Source organism: Nannobrachium achirus (assembly GCF_963921795.1).
Source record: "Nannobrachium achirus genome assembly, chromosome: 12".
Taxonomy (NCBI): Eukaryota; Metazoa; Chordata; class Actinopteri; order Myctophiformes; family Myctophidae; genus Nannobrachium; species Nannobrachium achirus.
This window is the reverse complement of record NC_137832.1, coordinates 48,007,395-48,027,526: the sequence shown is the minus strand read 5'-3', so window position 1 is coordinate 48,027,526 and position 20,132 is coordinate 48,007,395. Positions and strand designations below refer to the sequence as shown.

General features: G+C 41.8%; 1 protein-coding gene across 1 annotated transcript; it reads left to right on the top strand.

Moving 5' to 3' along the window:
- Positions 1-364: 364 nt before the first annotated feature.
- Positions 365-15,258, top strand: LOC308295654 (uncharacterized protein; the record flags this gene model as incomplete). The annotated part of the gene is made up of 17 exons (XM_080738704.1): positions 365-524; positions 1,800-2,821; positions 3,340-3,549; positions 4,181-4,276; positions 4,921-5,137; positions 5,716-5,864; positions 5,962-6,020; positions 6,608-6,734; positions 7,429-7,543; positions 7,807-7,944; positions 9,166-9,279; positions 9,384-9,457; positions 9,968-10,072; positions 10,945-11,060; positions 11,461-11,599; positions 13,548-13,668; positions 15,161-15,258. The coding sequence occupies 17 exons, from the start codon at positions 365-367 to the stop codon at positions 15,256-15,258; spliced, it is 3,060 nt and encodes a 1,019-aa protein (XP_080594830.1).
- Positions 15,259-20,132: the final 4,874 nt, after the last annotated feature.

Sequence of the window (20,132 nt, the reverse complement as noted above, 5' to 3'; positions counted from 1 at the left end):
TTTTGCTTTGCTTTGCATCAGTGACACCTACCGCTCTGGAGGCGTTAATGCAACTGCAACATCAAAATAAGGCGGGTGTGTTGTTTTGTTTATTTCTAAAGAACATTAAAGAAAGTTACTAAGTTACGCAGAATTTAAATAGAGCACACTACACAGAATCGGTATGTATTTTAAACAATATGAAATCATCGATCCGCACTCCGCAGCCTGCTCACAACATTGTCCTACTAGTCTGAGGAAGTCTATAAAGGTAGTGACAGACATGCGTCCTGCCTGGCTGACAGCCACGTCCACTCGGAGCCCCCGCTTAGATCCATGTTATCACATTATAATCATCATATTATTATTATCTACACGTCCACTGATGTTGCCCTCGTCTGGTCTGTTTGGAACAATAAGTTGTCCCTCGTCTTTAAGACGTGGTCTTTGCGAGCGGCCCCATTGTTTGTACCAACATGATGGCAGGGAGGCGCGGGGTGTGTTTGGTGCCATGCATAAACCTTCACTAAGTCACTTTGCAGGAGGTGAGTATGTAATATGTATTGGTAATATAAAACTCTTAATGTGACTTTACCTACTCGATCAATAAAACAATAAACAGTGGTGGAAAAAGTAGCCTACTCAATTATTTGTTTAAAGTAAAAGTATCAATAGGCCTGTAATGTAAAATAACACAAATAGCAACTTAAAATCTGTTTTTAGTGGTCAAGTAGTCCGTTATTCTACTTTTAAAACCCTCCATGCTGACAGTTTGAGATGACTATTAGTGGTTTTCAACCTTTTTCATATCAAGGTCCATTCATTTATTTATTCAGCATTTGAGCCTTGGACCACCATTTGATGAGATTTTGTTGTCGTTCAATCAAAATAACAATTCTTCTTTATTCTGGTACATATGTTTTACAATAATTTAACTCTTGAGAGCGTAAAATGAAACCAAACGGACCCGTAAGGGTTCATTTCATTTTACACTCTCGAGAGTTAAAGATTTGGTTACCAACTCTCCATCATTTAGCTGGGGACCACCTGGAACCCCCTCAAGGACCGCTGGTAGTCCCCAGACCACTGGTTGAAAACCACTGTTGCTCCCTTCTCTGTGCTCACAGCACACCATGATGAAGCTGCAAACACATTAAAGCAGCACTATATGTGACTTTCCTCTTCTACTCCGGATTTGAACCTGACATTTTTACCATTGAGCTCAGCTAATAGAGCCGGCCTGCTTGCTCGGCAGATAAATCGAATCTTGACCATCAAGTTAGAATTTGTGTCAGATATCCTGTGTCTAGGCGAGACATGACATGACTTGGACACCATCTAAATGTCTCAATAGAAGAGCAGGGATACAACCACCTCAATTGTATAAGTTAATTGTACAGTATATCAACATTCTCTACTAATCATGCATCTCTATGTACAGTCCATTCATGGATTTAGTATTCTGTCCCTTCCTTCGTTTCCTCTTTATGTAACTGTGAAAGCTTTTTAACTACACAAGAAACAACACAGACAAAAAACACACGATAAATAAAATAATATGCATAGGCCTTTGTTTGATAGAAACTGTAATAATAAAAAAGGCAACACTTAAGATCTAGGCTTAACAGAGAATAAAACACCCTATTTAAAAGGAAGGCTAAATAAGTCTTCCTTTTAAATATAAAAAAATAGCACATCAAATGTTTGCTGCTTTTGTGTGACACCGCTGTACGATGTAGTATAAAATATTTCTGATGTGGTTAAGTAACTTGTGTCAGTGACGTTAATGAGACAATTCTTTTTTTCTCTCCTGTAAACAGGAGTCCAGCAGCATTGCCTCGGAGCCGCCGCCAGTGGAGCCTCGTTGAACGCCAGTGAGACCAGCAGTGTCTGCATGGAAGAGCTGGAGCGTCTCAACAGACAGATAGAAGCTGTCAGGAACGAAGTCGCTGTGGAGCAAAGGAGACTGTCTCGTTACCAGTCTGTGAAGTCAGACAGCAAGAGGACTTCTGAAACCATAAGCAAACCAGTAAATGGTGATAGTTCCAGACCATCATCATCACTCACACGCAACCAACCACATTACTGTGCGAGCAAGTATGTTGTGGACAACTCCAAGCCAAGGACTGATTTGGAATATGACCCCTTATCCAACTTTTCGGCTGGCTTGCGGCCTTTGGGTAAGGACCAGAAAGTGAAAGCTGCACGACGTGTCGGGAAAAGGGACGTTTCATCAAATGATCTAAATAAGTTGTCCACATTTGAGACCCAGCTTGCTGTGGTGGAACCCTCACCTGAATCTGAAGTTGACGACTGTAAAGAGGAGGGCGACCTCATTATTGACATCCCCCCGTCTCCTGCCAGAAAGAGGAGTCGAGCTCAAAGACGTCGTGATGACGACATCGCTACCGAATCACAGGATGATGCAGTCATCGACGTCAAGAAATTCAAACCCGCTCCAATTGTTTCCCTTGAAGCAAAAGACGTCGATGGTGGTCACGGTGAAGACGACATCGAATGCCTCTCACGTGGTTCTGCGTACCAGCAGCGTAGGAGTGAACCAAGTGATGCAGGAGTGTTTGACGATTTAACCAAATGCCTGGAAGACCTGAGGAGTAAAAGCCGGGAGGTCAACCCTTGCTCTCAAGACGTGGCGGAGAGGGAGAGCAGTCGGGATGTCAAGCTTCAGGGTCTTCCTGAAACATCAGAATCCTCCCAAGACCACCATCAGCAGGAGCTGGTCATCGTGGAGGATGAAAGGAAGACTGATGAGGAAATGAATCCTTCTCCATCACCGCCACGTGACGCTCCGAGAGAAGCCTCGCCACCTCCGACGGATTCGGTCACGTCTGCCTACACTTCATGCCATCGACTCCCACTGCAAGCTCTGACAGCTGAGCAGTGTCCCCAGTGGGACCCAAACTACAACAACAGGCATCCCATGCAAAGTGTAACATCAGTGCCATCATGTGGCCAGAAAGTATCAGAGCAGTCATCAGGAGCAGCAGCAATAACAGCGCTCACTTCACCTGAAAACTTCATTGAGAAAGAGACATCCGCTGCTCACGCTCTCCATGTGCCGCCAACCTCTGTTCAGGCAAAGGTGACCAGGCTTTCAATTAGCAAGGGAGGTCCATGCCTCTGCTTTCGATATCCACCCCTCTGGTCATTCATTTTCATGGATGGCCAGTGGAGATATCAGAATGCATTTAATCCTTTTGAGAAATTTAGAATCTGATTTTTTATGTTAATCACATTGACCCTGGCATCCTTATTTGGGTAAAATGTGTCAAAATGTGGGGTGGATTTATTTAAGGAAATGTCCCCTGTGTTTCTTTTTTTACAAATCAAATCCTGCAGGTGACCAATGGGATGGAACAGCAGTTTTCTGTGGCAAATCAACTCTCTTCAGAAGCAGCAGGTCCTGAAAATGAAGTTGTTGACTCCAGCTTGGACGAGTTGAACTGCTCTGACGTGGACTTGTCAGACAGTGACCCGATGGAGGAATGCTACAGAATCTTTATGGAGGACCGCAGGGAGAAGGGAGCTACAGAGCAGAACAATCTACCAGTAATGATAACCTAACATTGGTTCCCAAACGGTGTGCCAAGGCACTGGTGTTGATTTTTTGTAGTGCAACACCTGAGTGCAACCAATCATAAAATGACTTGTCTTTTAGTTCTACTGGATCTCTCTCCACTAGTCCCTAACATTTTAGTCTAGTTTTTATTTGTTGATTGTCAATTCATAGTCTGCAAAGGTTTTTCATCATAGTTATTTTAATTAGTTTTCCTCAAATAATTCGTTTTCCTCAAATGTGGTAGCTCAGTCGGTAGAGCTCTCGCCTTTGGACTACAAGGTCATAGGTTTGATCCCAGGCACTACCAACTCGGCACAACTTCGTTGCGGCAAGTCGTGCAGCAAGTACTGGGGGCTGATGGTAATTGTGGCGCTCCACCTCAGCACTCCATTTCCCAGGGGTCATTGTAACGGGGACAGACTCGCATGTTACCGGCTGATACCGACAATAAGCCACTACTTGTTGCTAATATAAGCTCACAGCCCGTTGTGATGCATTGTGAGATCTGTTATTTTCACTAAACACACAAAGGTGTGCCGTGATATTCTAACACATCAGTTGTACATTGAAGAACAGTCTTGGTTATATAGAATAAGAACATTTATTTTCCATGTGTTTCAGGTGCCAGATGCAGAAACGGAAATACCAGAATTCAGTCTAATAAACAAAGTGTTGCCAGAGAAGAATGGGATGTCACACCTAGCCAAACATATTGAGGTAGGTAGTATTACATGGCTAAAATGTGATCTTAAAAAGATCACTTAAAGGAGTAGTTCACCCCCAAAATGACTTTTTTTCTATTCATTACTCATGCCATGGAGACTAGAGTTCAATAATATTTTTTGGTTTTTGTCACATTCCTAAGACAAAAATTTGATTAGAGTAAATTGTCCCCCATTGATTCCGGATGGTGACCCGTTTCGAAACGGGTCACCATCCGGAATCAATGGGGGAAAATTTATTGTTATCACATTTTTGTCTTAGGAATGTGACAAAAACCAAAAAATATTATTGAACTCTACTCTCCATGGCATGAGTAATGAATAGAAAAAAAGTCATGTTGGGGGTGAACTACTCCTTTAAGCCATATGTTCTTTGCCATATGCATTGCTGAATAGCAAAAATAGATCTACAAGTTTGCAGCGAGTTACATCATAACGCGTTGTGAGCTTGTACTAATAGCTTGCTTTTTTTCTCCATTTGTGAAAATATCAAAATATCTAAAAGAGAAAAGTCCAAATGTGAGATTTTGCCCACTATACGCTTGGCAGTGTTAATGTGGTTAAGGCTGTAAAAATGCCATCCCTATAATATTAGATTGGACTTGATATAACACATTTGAATCGATTACTGTCATTCAGCAGCCGGTGGCTAACAGCAGACCTCAGCCCCAGATGCTAGTCCCTCTACAGCAGGAGCCTTCGGGGTCAGGGACCACAACAATCCAGCTCTTTGCCACCTCCAAGACTCCACAGCTGCAGCAGAGTGCACTCACACGCTCGGCTTCTATGAAGAGCTCAAGCTCCTCTCACCAGAAGCCAGTCGCTGTACAACCTCCCCTCTCTCAAAACACAGCCAGTAAGCCAGTGCTCAGTTTAAATAAAAAAAGTGAGCGCTGCTTTGCATGGTATCAAACATGACACGTGCATGTCAGTGACATCAGCTGCGGTGATGTCTGTTTCTGTGTACTTTCTATGACCTTAGTCTTGTGTGACCACAGCTGTTGATACTGTGTACATGGGGATATACAGACAAAGACAAACGTAGGAATGGTTAGCACCTCTCAAAAACAGTTCTGAGATGCAGCGCTAGAAAGTAGAAATGTGTAGCAAACAAAACCATTGTTTTTGCTCTGTTATGGCGTGTTGTGTGTTTCCAAGTTAAAATATGATCAACTTCTCAGCGCAATGCGTAGGAGGTGCATTGCTCCTCAGTGCTTTTAATCAAGAGTGCTGATAGTAATGGCAGCCAAACAAATAATATCTGTGGACAGACTGGACACATTCCCTGTTTGCAAAGGCATTATTTGGATCTACTGTGTCTGTAGTGTGATTGTCCCCTTGTAATCTTTGGGTATTCGAGATGGACATTGCTGGTTTTTAAATGATGTGATTCACAGTGTTTTTCCTTTATGTATTTTCCTCCTCTTCTCCCAGCTTACATGAATTGCATACCTGTGGGCACTACTGTGATTCAAGTGGGCAACAACCTTCATTTCATCCTTCCAGAGGGCACCGGTCCTCTGCCCATTGCTTCCCTTGGCAACGCCATCACCCCGATCCTCACGCCGATCACTCCCATGCAGGTGTGCCGTCCGGCTAATGCGCTCAACCCTGTGCAAACACACCGCCGCACCCCATCTCAGACCCCTCTGCATACGTCAACATCCAATCCCGTGTCAGGACACTCAAGCACAGCCTCTCGCTCTGCTCCACATGCTGCCCTCCATGCCCCTGCCAAGGTGAGTTACTTTGAAATGGACGGTTGAAGTGAGCGGCAGGCACGTGCACACAGACATGAAAGGGGGCTTGAGCCCCTGCCCTTTTATCCGTCAGTAAAAAAGTGCCCTCTCCACCATGAATGCAGTTTTTACTATGGTGAAAGAAATGCAAATGCCCTCTTGCCATGCCATACCTGAAGGCAGCATTCAAGAAAATTGCCTTGTCCACACTCTCCTGAACTTGAATGCTTTCATCGTTATTTTCTATATAATACTGTATATATATATTACATTTGTTTTACAGTGACAATTCTCACCTACAATGACATTCTCAAAATAGGGATGCCTGGTTAAAATTGAATAAAACTGCAGTGAATGCAATTTGTTTTGACCAATCTATATGGTAGAGTATGCAATATAACTGCTGTGGTTGTAGTTGGTCTAGCTGAACTTCTGTTGAGAAATTTAGATCCTTTGAATACTGAGTGAGAGTGAGTGGGAGATGAAAAGTCATGGTTTGCTGATTTAAATTAATGTAATATAATATAGGATTATATATATATATATATATAAGATTATTTGTGTCCTTAAAAGCCCGTGGGCGGCAGACGTAAGATGAAGCAGCCTGCTGAGGTCAAGGAGAAAGTTCCACACGATGTTCGACAGCGCTACGTCACCATGTTCACGGAGGAGCTTCTTAGAAGCTCTCCCAGTGTCAACGATGCTTTTGATAAGGTCTGTGCGAGAACTGGCATTCCCTTCAAATGTCATCCTGTCTTACTGAGGAATTATGTATGCGATAAGGTCTTGCTGCACGGTCATTATGGCTTATATGGACACGACGGGGTACAATTCCCCGAGGCGGAGCCGAGGGGAATTATCAGCCCGAAGTGTCCATATAAGCCATAATGACCAAGCAGCAAGACCTTATAGCACTTATTACCCGGCTAATACATAAAATTAATAATTTGACTCAAAACTAAAATCAAAACAAAGTGTTTCCTTGTTTACAGACGGCTGAAAGTGCGTCCCCCCGAGCGCAACACGGTCGCCTTGGAAAACAAGGAAGTGCTGATCAAATAGAATCCATTTCTGTTACTGCGTCGTCTATTTCTCGCCTCAAATGTTTTTAAAGACATTCTTCAGAACAACGTTTGGTTGTAAATGTCGCTGTGTGTTTGTTTACATGGCTGACATGTCGGATACGGCACGAAATCCACGCAGTGCAGCCTGAATACAGCAGCTGCTCTGAGCCCTTCATTAGGCAGCGGTGAATTATAGAGCGGAGCGGTCCTTATACGCTCATAATTCACCGCTGATTTCAACGCTCGACCAATCAGAATCAAGCATTCAACCAAGCCGGGTAAAAAGATATAATATGTATTATTACCTACAGTAATGCTTTAAATTGCCATCTAAATGCCTGCAGGCAGTTGCAGAGGAGAGGAGTGTATTTAATCGCAGCAACAACAAGCTGAAATATCTGAGTGTTGCAGTGAATGCACTGAAGAAACTGAAAAGCCAAAGCACTGTTCCTGCTACAGGTGAGATGAACCAAGGATCTGATGGCTTTGATCTGAACAAAAATACTTTAATCAATGAGTGTACATAATTAACATTTAAAAGTTTTTTGCGCAGGTGAAAAGGAAGCTATTCCTCAAATGTCCAGGGGCAAAGTTCCACTCAATGTAAAAGCACACGCAAGAAATGGTCAGCATATTATTTTGAAATGCATTCTCAACTTGTTCCCGTTTTATAAAAGCCTGACTTTTGTGATGAACAAAGTGTGTGTGTCTGTCTCTAGCAGGTGATGCTGCATTGTACGAGAGTTTGAAGGAGTACATTTTGACTGAGGAGATGCTGATGGAGAACAACTATCCTCTCCAACACCCTGAGAAACCTGGCAGTGCAGCCCTTTTTGCTGACAAGAGAGGAACCACAGATCGTAAGCGCTTTTTTAAAATGAATGAATTAACCTTGAGAGTAAATGTGCCCGACACTTTGACATGTCATAGCTGGGTAAATGCAGCTGAAGTGTAATCACATTTTTTGTGGGTCTCTTTCACTGAGGTGTTTCTGTTTTCCAGCATGAAGTTAAAGGGGGCTTTATGTTTATTTATTTTATTAAAGCTTTATTTCAGTAGTATTTGTTCATGGCGTTTGTTCAGTAACTGGTCTCCCCATTTCTCCAGCTCATTTAGTGCCCCTGAAATTAACGGATTATAAAGTCCACGATGCCACCTTCAGGCTGGCATCACCGCCGTTATCTTATTTTGAAGGCCAGAAGTCCACCACGCAATCACTTCCGGTCTGACGTCATCGGATCGTGCGCCGGAACCGATCCGTGTCCACGTGGAGTTGTGTAATGGCCGACCGGGAGCTTTTATAACTGTGTAACATAAGCGAGCATCTGCCTCCATCCTAGCTTCTAAAGTGTAGTTTTGAGATAATGGACATTAAAGATGAGATCCCCTGTCCACCTCAATGTTATGGATGGGACTATTTTGTGCTCGTGGAGCCGTGATGATGCGAAATCAGCGACGGATTTCGTCTCCGGACCTGCGGTCATTCTTCTCGGTAATGTACTCGCCGTTACAGTAATATATTACTTTTCCCGAGTATACTCGGGATTGGCACTCCGGGTACTCGAGTACTTTTCACGAGTCTTCTCGGGATTGGCACTAGATGAGTTAAGTAAACTGAATTAATTTTCAGGTTGAGATACCAATTTTATCAGCTTACATTAGTGTTCTAGTTACATTTTTGTCTGCTCTTTTTTGTTTTTATCACTTCCAATTCACTTGTTCATGCTGTATCCAGTACAAGTTTCAACTCCTGATTTAATACAATTGTTCTCCCTGCCTGAAAATGTATTTTCGGTTTACTAAAGAACTGTTACAGAAGATACACCAATGAATACTATTAGAGATAATTTAACACTTATATTAACAAAAGAATATCACTTGCACCACTTTTTCAATGCTGTCACACAGCATTGTGTCGTCATAATGTCAAAAAGGTTCATAGATTCTCCCTGATAAATTGTTAAAGGATGCCTTGCTCTCAATACACCACCGGGGGGCACACTTCACACATACTAACCTACCTTGCAATAAGGGACTCCATATATTTATGATGAGGCCTTTATGTTTCATTCCAGCAAAAGCCTTTAAGAAAATCTGCAGTCGCTGTGGGGCCACATATTCTGTGAACCAGACAGGCAAACACACCCGCAAGGAAGAATGCAATTACCACAATGGAAAAGGAGTTGAGAAGAGAGGTGAGTGAATTTAATTTAATATCTTAGTGTTTTTTTCTTCTTTCATATGGGCAACTATTACAGTAAAACATAATGATTTGAGCATCTTATCCAATTGTCATTAGTCCCAGGTGGGGTGGAGACACGCTACAGCTGCTGCCAGGCAGTAATTGGGGCCCCTGGCTGCCAAGTATTCAAGGTAAATATAAAAAGAAAAACAGATGATGAGTTGACAAAACCCCCCAGTAAAATATGTAAAAAGAAAAGAATTGTTACAAAATAAAAGTTTGTTTTTTGTTAATAGGTTAAATCTTTATTGTGTTTGTTCAGTAACAGGACTGTCTATACAGCTCTTTGGTTAATAGAAAGTAAATGTAGGGTAAATGTTCAGGCTGGGATAAAAAAAAAAAAATCTTTTCTACTTTAAGTACATTTTGATACCAATACTTTTGTACTTTTACTCAAGTACATTTTTAATTCCGGATACTCATAACCAGGCCTGGAATTTCGTCATTTTAGGGGCAAGGCCACTTGGCATTTGGTGTTGTCCATTTTTTGAGGGCGCAAAGGCCAAATGCCAGGGCAGGAAGGCCATCAAATAAAACAAGACTTTAGTCCATTGAAATTCCTGCCCTGCTCATAACAGAGTATTCTACATTGCAGTATTGATACTTTTTTTAAGTACAAAACCTTTTTCTCACTTCCACAGCTGCATGTCCACGATGCAGTGAGTTTGGAGGGGTTTGTGTCCACCCGACCCAGAGACCCAGAAGATAAGAGCTGTCCTGGGGTCTACTCTCTGAACTGTGAAATGGTAATAATTTGTTTAATACACTTTATTGCCCTCTTGAGGAACTTCTCCATTGAACTGTTTAGATTTGTTAAGCCATGGTAGAACGCCAATGCTGTAGGTTTACGTTTGTTTATCAGTATAACAATGAAAACTTTAATATACTGTATGTTATATTATTACAATTGGTAGCCTCCCCCACATGTAGCCCTGCTCGAAGTGAATAAGCCCAACATTGCCCTTGAACAAGCTGGGATTCCCTCTTGGGTGCAGTTACCTGTTTGCCTTGCAAGACTGTCTTGTTGTGGTTTCCAAACCAAGTAGCTTTCTCACTTATCCTTTCAAAGTGACTTGATTAACATCCACCTGATGTCACAGTTGCCCTGGGTCCCTGAAAAGCCCATGGATTTATTATGAATGATGTCTGTCATTATGCCCATTTTGTCTCATCAGTCTATTATGAGTGATGTCTGCTGTTGTCCATACTCAAACAAATGTGTCCGTGGAAAAGATTGTGCCTCGTCTGTGGCAATTTGAGAGTTTATTTTCTACAAACCATTTAAATGTTCTTATTTTGATCATAAGACCCAATTACTGAATGTAAGTCTCCAGGTTTTCTTCGGAATGTGTATGACACTGTACTAATGTCATACCTCAAGTACTAGTAGTTCTTAATGTTTTATTTGCAAGGACACCCATTAACTATTGAGTGTACAAATACACTCCCAGAGTTACAGACCTGGTATGGTCATTCAGGGCTTGCTCTTTATTCTTCTGGTAATATTTCTTGTCCATTTATTTTTTATGTCTGTGGCAAAAATGGAATTTGGATAAAAATGTCCACCACAAGCCAGCATAGCGATGACCCCTGTGTTGTGTCCATTTTGTCCCGTCAGTGTTATACTACTGCAGGCTTGGAGCTGTCGAGGGTGACGGTGGTAAACTCGGGCCTGCAGGTCATCTATGACGCCTTCATCAGACCTGATAATGAAGTTATTGACTACAACACCAGGTTAATGTCATTAAGAGTTCTTTCTGCCTTCTTCTTTTCACCTCATATCCCTATTCTGGGGTCGAACATTTGGCAAATATACAAACTCACTCTTTTTTTTTTTTTTTTTTTTACATGTTTTATGTTTTTTTTAAACTTCACTTTTATAACGGACGTCAATGGGGGCTTGGATCGGGCTGAAACCTAGCCGAAATGTAGCCTCATACCGTCCGACAATATCAGACAATCAGACGTCAGAGAGATCACAGGCTGGCCACATAAAGTGTCCAAGATCCACATGCTGTTCCCATGTGGAAATTCAAGATCCAAATGATTGTGATTTTTATCATTTTACTCTAAATCTTTATTTAAACGCTGAAAGACTATATTTGTTGTATTTACCCTTATCCTGAATGTCTAGATTTTCAGGCATCAGTGAGGACGACATGAAGGGCATCAAGACCTCCATGGGTGAGCTCCAGGAGACCCTGCTGAGTTTCATCCATGCAGACACCATTCTGATCGGTCACAGTCTGGAGTCTGACCTCTGTGCCCTGAAGGTGAGTTCAGTAGCTTATAAGGCTTCGCCAGGGTTAAACCTAAATCCAACAAAATACTATATAATCTATCTATAAATGCGACAAATCTCTGTCTGTTTGTTTGTAATCCGCGTATCTCGAGAACCGTTCGTCCCACCGGCTTCAGATTCGGCACGCGCGTTCCCCGCCGCCGCGCGGAGTGCAGTGCCGGGCCTCGACCCGACCCGACTCGCGGTTTTCCGAAACCGGCGCGAAACGTTCGGAATCTCCTTATGCGGAGCTGATTGTTGACATCAGGCTGTTCCGGAGGAAATCGGCGCAAGCGCTGAGTCATTGTGACATCACTTCATAAAAGGCTCTGACATCACGTACGCCACATGAGTCAACACAAAATCTCTGTGAATGTGTATGTATGTATGTAATCCGCGTATCTCGAGAACCCTTCTTCCCACCGGCACGCGCGTTCTCCAGATATGGGCATAAAGTCTGACATCAGAGTTTTCCGCAACCGGTACTGTGTGTGCAGAGATCTTCATATATGGGCATAAGTGGACAAAGACAAACAGATGGTCAAAACGGGTCCTATGACAACAGGTATATTGGGGTTTGCATTAAAGGGTGGGGCATTCATGGGGTTTGCATTAAAGGGTGGGGCATTCATTCCCTATTTCAAATTCGGCACGTGCGTTCCCCACCGCAGCAGGTAGTGCAGTGCTCGGCCTCGACCTGACCCGATACACGATTTTCTGGAACCAGCACGAAAGGTTCGGATTCTGATGTCTGACATCAGGATTTTCCGGAACTGGCACTGTGTCTGCATAGATCTCCATATATGGGCATAAAATGGATGCAGACAGACAAATACAGATATCTCCATATATGGGCATAAATGGACACAGGCAAACAGATGGTCAAAGATCTCCATATATGGGCATAAAGTGGACGCAGACAGACAGATATCTCCATATATGGGCATAAATGGACACAGGCAAACGGATGGTCAAAACGGGTCCTATGACAACAGGTATAATGGGGTTTGCATTAAGTTTGTCTCCTCCTCCATCTGTTTGTCTGTGTCCCTTTATTCCCATTATGGAGATCTCTGTATCTGTCTGTGCCTCCGACTGTGTTGCAGACACAGTGCCGGTTCCCCCTTTAATGCAAACCCCATTATACCTGTTGTCATAGGACCCGTTTTGACCATCTGTTTGAAAAAGCGACAGAAATCTCATATATGGGCATAAAATGAACGCAGATAAACATATATCTCCATATATGGCATATATGGGCATACAATGGATGCAGAATCACAAAGATCTCCATATACGGGCATAAAAGGGACACAGACAGACAGATACAGAGATCTCCATATATGGGCATAAAATGGATGCAGATAGACAGATATCTCCATATATGGGCATATATGGGCATAAAATGGACCCAGAACTATAACTGCAGTGATCTACATATATGGACATAAAATGGACACCGACAGACAGACAGATACAGATATCTCCATATATGGGCATAAATGGACACAGGCAGACAAATGGTCAAAACGGGTCCTATGAAAACAGGTATAATGGGGTTTGCATTAAAGGGCGGGGCATTCATTCCCTATTTACATTGTTCCGAGTTGGCCAGGTCGCCGACTAGAGCTTCTAGTATTTTTAATTATGGATCAATAATCCCCATTTCAGAAAATGTAAATGTGTTTTACAGATTGGTTATTTTCTCCATTTCTGAAAAGTTCAGAAAATGTTTGGAATGTATTCAAACTTTAAAGAAAGGTATAATTTATTTTTTTGTAAGAAAGGAAAAACTAAACAAAACAGAAAATCTGGATATTTACTCATGACCTATTAAATGGCCCAAAATTGACTCTGGTCCCCACGTTTGAGGAGAAACTGTGCATATTAATGATCTCTGGATGCTTGAATTATTTTTGGTTTTTTGTTTGTCTGTTTAGTTGATCCATGGCGTGGTCATGGACATCTCTGTGGTCTTCCCTCATCGTCTGGGTCCGCCTCACAAGGTGGCCCTGAACACCCTTGTTGCAGACCACCTCAGGAGGATCATCCAGGACAGCGGTGGGTCACGGGACAACAACAGCCACCAAACACTCACTGGAGTCATCATGGATTTGAAGTTCTCAGTCGCCACGACTGATTTCAGTCATTTGGCAACCACAGAGTCCCAACACGTCCTGCTCTTGGCTAACTCTGGGTTTTCTCTAGAAGATGATGTATACTTGCGTGCCGGTCTAGCGAACCGAAAATCGCTGATCTGCTAAGTCAACAACATGCCGCACTCTGACGCGTTGAAAGAAAAAGATATATATCATTGAAAACCGCTAAACAAAGGATATGTTTTAAATGTAGTAGGCTATATTATATAATTAAATACAGTATTCAGATATCTTTTCTTTCCCACAGAATCAAAGGTTTTATGGTCATGATTCATCAGGATCCTGGACGGCTTGATTCTATGCTTAAAATAATGTATATAAATATTTTTGCAAAGGTCTTTGGGAAAAATTAATGGCCGGTTTTATTTATTATTATTTAAAAGAAGTTTGTGGCACCAGTAAACTGCAGATTGAGACTTAATTCCCGCACACACTGAACACATAGTTTTGGTCGCAAGAACCTTCCTTAAGCCGTCCCAAATGATTCCCAAACAATAAAGGAGTAGATGGATCTGATGATATAAATATGAAATTTGTTTCTGTATGTGACTTGCACTGGTAAATGTGTTTCCTTACCACAAAGGTCCTTCCTTATGTATGGGGGGCATATATATATATATATATATATATAATATATATATATATATATATAATTTTTTTTTTTTTTTTTTTTTTTTTTTTACTGGTTTAAATGCAAATATTATGCAGCGATAAAGCAACACAATTTGTATTCATGCCTCCGCCATGTGTAAAAACATTAATCTCATGAACACTAGCGTCCCTATTCTGGGGTGAACATTCATCTAAAATAGCAGTGGGTCTACACGCTTGTTCTGTAAATAAGACATTTTCTGTAGGGAGGGGAGGGGAGGGGGGCTCCCCTGGCGGCCCCTGGCCAACAAATATAGGGTTAAAGGCCTCTCCATACTTCGACCGAAATGTTCGGTGAGTTGTGTTTTCCGACGTGCAAATTTCCGAACTCTCGTTCGGTCCAATGCTTTTCAGAAGTCCCGAGGAATATAATTTTATGGTAGAAAAGGACCTTTTGACCGAAAACGGTGGTTTCGGTCATAGTATGGATAGGAGCTATAGTCAACTTTTTCTTGAAAAACGGATGCTAAAATAAAAATAATGTTTCGAAAATATTTTATAAAAAAATAAGCTTCATATATGTGTTTCAATTAAAAAATGACCACACAAAGCGTAAAATAATGATAAAATAATCATTTTGGCCCTTTGTTTACATTTACAGGGCCCGTACTTTGTTTACATCCTAGTCTGTAGACTAGGATGTACACCTACAATGAAAAAGTTGACTATAGCTCCTTTAAGACTGAGGTGTGTTCTGTTGTCCTGGTTCTTGTGTGTTTAATGTTATTTTCTCTCTCTCTCAGTTTCTGGCCATGACACCGCAGAAGACGCCACTGCTTGCATGGAACTCATGTTATGGAAGATCAAGGAAGATGGCAAAGCCAAAGTCAAAAGATTTTGATCCAAATAAAGATCTTTCACACCCCTGTCCATCACACATGAACATGGCACACTGACTGTGCCATATGCGCTTATACTTAAATTTCTTGTTTGCAATTTTCTAATTTGTTTCTAATTTTCATCTGTGAAGTGAAGGCTCGGTCTGTGGACCTTATCATTTTTTTCTTTTCTTTTCTCCCCATTTGTATGAAATCACTTGAATTATTTTGGATTCTATAATTTCCCTTGTGATTGTGTTTTGGGTTTGCAATCCAGTTTCCCCACGGGGACACACCTATAGGGGAGGGGTTATTGCACAGTAAAGGCACGAATAAAACCCTTTTGTGTGGCATGGCATTTCTCTTCAACCAACCAATGGACATTTGAGTGCAACAGGTTTTTGCAATTATGCAAAATTAGCTACATTGGTATAGGCCTATTACACACACCTGTTACATTTCCATGGCACGGTCTTTAAATGAGTTGATGCCACAAACAATTCAAATGAGCTGACACATACACAGACAACACGTTTGAAGTAGCCTTTAAGTCGCTTGAACACAAATTAAACGAAAGAGTAGCCTGTAGCCTACATCCTGCCGTTTATACCACGACTGTTATCTTCCCCAGAGGATTGCATCTGTCCCCAGAGGTAAATACCATTGGGATTAACATGGTTAGGCTACAGCTTTGTTCGTTTTCTGCAGGGTGTACAGGTTAGGTTTGGCTAATTATAGTTCTGGTTAGCTCTGGTCCATCGCTTTCACCTCCCGCATTGCTCCCGGTGAAGCTCTGACAGACCCGTCGGGAAACGGCTGGACTCGAGATTGTCGGCCCCTCCGAGCGCTCAATATCAGTCAAAATAAACTAAACTACTTCACTGCTCACCAAACCAAAGGTAGTTTTGCGTTGTTGAAAGTCTATTCTCCGCGGTGGTAAACCTCTCAGCACCCCACCCACTCTGTAAAATACATTATTTTTGTCATGAAATAAAACGCACCCACCTCGAGCCACCTAGCGGCCACCGCAGATACAATGGTTCACAAACCGGAAATAAGCGGCGGTCGAGTTGGATGCACTTTATTTCATGGCAAAAATATTGTATTTTGTAGAGTGGGTGGGGTGCTGAGGGGTTCACCACCGCGGAGAATAGACTTTCAACAGCGCAAAACGACCTTTGGTTTGGTGAGTAGTGAAACGGTTTTGTTTATTTTGACTGATATTGAGCGCTCGGAGGGGCCGACAATCTCGAGTCCAGCCGTTTCCCGACGGGTCTGTCAGAGCTTCACCGGGAGCAATGCGGGAGGTGAAAGCGATGGACCAGAGCTAAGTTCTGGTTAAATACGTTTTTGGAGCTGTGTGAAGCACAGGCTCCCTATACGTGGCTGTGTGGGTCTGTGTGTGTGTGTGTCTGTCTGTCTGTCTGTGTGTGTGTGTGTGTGTGTGTGTGTGTGTCTGTGTGTATGTAGCCTGAACTTCCTAAACTTCGGCACGCCACTAGTCCCACAGTTTTGCCACCACACACTCGCGCCATATGTCAAATCGACCGGCTTACTCGGGAATCGTGGGCTATTACTTTTCTAAGAGAAAGGTTCTATAGTTTAATTGATATTAATTTATTAGTGAATTAATTTTCCCCATTGACTTATAATGGGAATTGCAAAAACTCACATTCAATTATTTGTCTCTCGCAAACCATAGGGGCTAGAGTTTCAAGACTTGGAGAGGAGGTTCATAATGATTTCAAGGATTAAATAAAAATAATTGTGTCATTTGGCCGCATGGTGGCGCCATAACACCCCACTTTACGTTTTGGCCTGTAACTCTTGAACCGTAGGTCGGAAAATTAAAAATATTTTTTCCCTGGATTCCTTGGGTCATGACGCATCTCCCCATATAGGCCACGCCCATTTGCGCCATGATAGATTTTCCGCCATCTTGAATTTTCTCCAAAACACACTTTTTGCTCCTTCTCCTACATATTTTCTTCAAATGTCACAAAAATCGGTACACATGATCCACACACACACACACACACACACACACACACACACAGCTCCACTTCACACGGGTGTGATTTTTTGGTAAAGAATAATAAAATAAAGGTTAAGCTCTAGGGTCTATTAGGAGGATATATTCTGATAATGGTTTGTCGTGTGTCTGACGGGGACACCCCTGTTACTGAACATAAAGAGCTATCTAAATAGGCCTATTTTGTTTCTGCTTGAGAACTTCAACTGTTTTCGTTTTGACCACCACAGCAGTGCCATACGTAGGCTCCGGGCCTTATTGAGCAGATCAATGCCGGTGAAGCAAGAGGACGCCTGGAACGATGTGAGTATAGTACTCAGACTTTTAATTTAAAGGTAAAAAGTATCAATACTGTAGCCTCGTAAACCAGACTCTCCTTTCAGATTGATCGATTGGAGTGTTTATTAGCAGTTTGCAATAGAAAAATGTACCGTTTCATGACGGCACAAATCACTCGTAGCGTAGCCCTACAGGTCAACTAAAATGAGATCCTAGAAAGCCTTATGGCTTATTTACACAGGATCCACTTTACATAGGCTATCTCATTGAAAGACAGACAGAACATACTTTATCATACTTTATCCAGGATAAAGGATAGGATGGCAAATCTACAATCTCGCAATGTGTTGCATCTGGATGCATTGTGAGCTTGTAGATCGACTATTTTCAAATGGCTGAAATCGAAATGTGTATAGCCTAGGGCTTAAGTGGTTGATGTAGGCGTACTGTATGCCTTGTAATTTAATCAAAAATCTAGAAAGTAATTATAGGCCTACTGCTCTACAAAGGCAGAGTAGCCCAAAGGTTAGCTCTGGTCCATAGCGTAAGTGGAGTTCTCCCTAACGTTAGGGAGAACTCCACTAACGTTAGGGAGAACTCTACTAACGCTATGGACCAGAGCTACCCAAAGGTCAAATGTGCCTTCATGAATTGGGGTAGGAATAATTACCTCAAGAACAACTGAACTTATGCCTTTATCTCATTGATCACTTGTAACACTTTTAAATCTTATTTACTTTTTTTATTATTTTTATTTTTATTCTATTTTTGTTCCTTACGGCACTCAGCCTTTGTTGGGCAGTAGGTCTTATAGTAACATAAGTTTTCAAATAGTGGAGTAAAAGTACAGTATCCTAGATGTAGTGGAGTAGAAGTTTTGGAAATTGGAAATGCTCAAGTAACCTAATTCAAAAGACGTGTACTTAAGTACAGTAGGCCTACTTTAGTAAATGTACTTGGTCTTACTTTACAGACACCACATAGTTCTCAAACACTTTTTCAGTACCCCCTTTTCCTGATTGCTGAATTCAAGTACCCCCCTTTAATCGACAACAACAACATTTTGATTAGAAAATACATAATTAGTCCAGTTTTTATGTCAATTAGCCTATTTTCTACTCAGTAAGTTGTGCTAGTCAAAATGTGTATTTTATTTGGTTTAAAACTTAATGGAACAGCACGTTCACATACATTGTCAATGTTTTATCTTTACACATATCACTATCAGTAAAATAAATGTTTCCATTTTCTCTCAAGTACCCCCTTTAGTACCTCTGCGTACCCCTTTAGGCTAGTATAGGCTTTAATCAAGGCTAGTATAGGCTTTAATCAATATAAAAATAAAGGATAACCTCAGGATAACCTCACGATTAGCCTATGTCAAATCTTTTATTATATAAAATGCATAACACATCATCTCATTTGAAATCTCAAGATTTTTGGAAAAAAAAAAAAAAAAAAAATCCAAAATCTTTTTTTTTGTGGAGACTAATGAACGTCATAGGTATGGTTTGCGCGATATGAAACGTGAGCTTCATCTTACCATAATCACAGTAATCCCTAATCATATTCCATCATATTCAAGTGAAGAGACTCCAGTCAGAGCACTGCAGCAGAGTGGAGTGTGTGTGTGTGTCTGCGACCCACCTGATCCTCGTTGAGCATCGTTAAAGCATCAAAGAAGGCAATTGTGTGTGCACTGTCAATAAGGTCGACATCTACTCTAAGATAGCATCAAAGCCAGGTTGGCCATCATAGTGTGATGTAGTTAGCACTAGGTTTTAAACAAGAAAGCATGTGTACAGTTGTCAACTTGTTGAACAGAAATTAAGCACATTAACATGAAAAGTATTCTACTTTAAAAGTATTCTGCTTTGCAATGTAGTTAGATGAAAATGTGCTTATTTGTGAAAATGTAGTAGTGAAAATGTGGTCGTGCCCGTTGTTTCAAGTGTTCATTAGATTAATAGCTGGTGGGGGGGGGGGGTGGATACGTTAGTGCGGCCCCCGGCCCCTTGGGTTTCTGTCAATGTGGCCCCCTGGACAATTTTGTTGAATACCCCTGCTATATAGTATGTAGGCTACTTAAAAGTATCTCTTGTAAGTTGTGGTGTTTGACCGCGGTGTAGTTATGCTGTGCATGTGGGCAGGTAGCTAGTAGATACATGGCTTTTCTCTTTATTGATAATCATGTGTTCTCTTGGCTTTGCATAGGCCTATTCAACATAGTGACTCCTAACTCTAGTTACACAAACAGTAGGCCTATGTATGAAAAACATTAACGGCCCATTTTCGTGTTTTGTTTCACCGCATGTAGAATGGCAACGATACAACTTCCAACTCCGGGGGAGAGTCGAGTGCACCTCCAAGGAGAAGACCTTTTATTGACCCAAATGTCATCACGATTGGATCGAGTTCAGACGAAGCAGAAACTGAGCCCAACCACAATTCTGACACATCAGACACTGACCCAGTGGAAGAATGCTACAACATCTACATGGAGGCAAATGCGGTGAGATCAACTGACAGTGCAACTCAGGTCTGTTTTACTAAATATCTTGAGTCTAAGTGGTTACACTGAAGTGA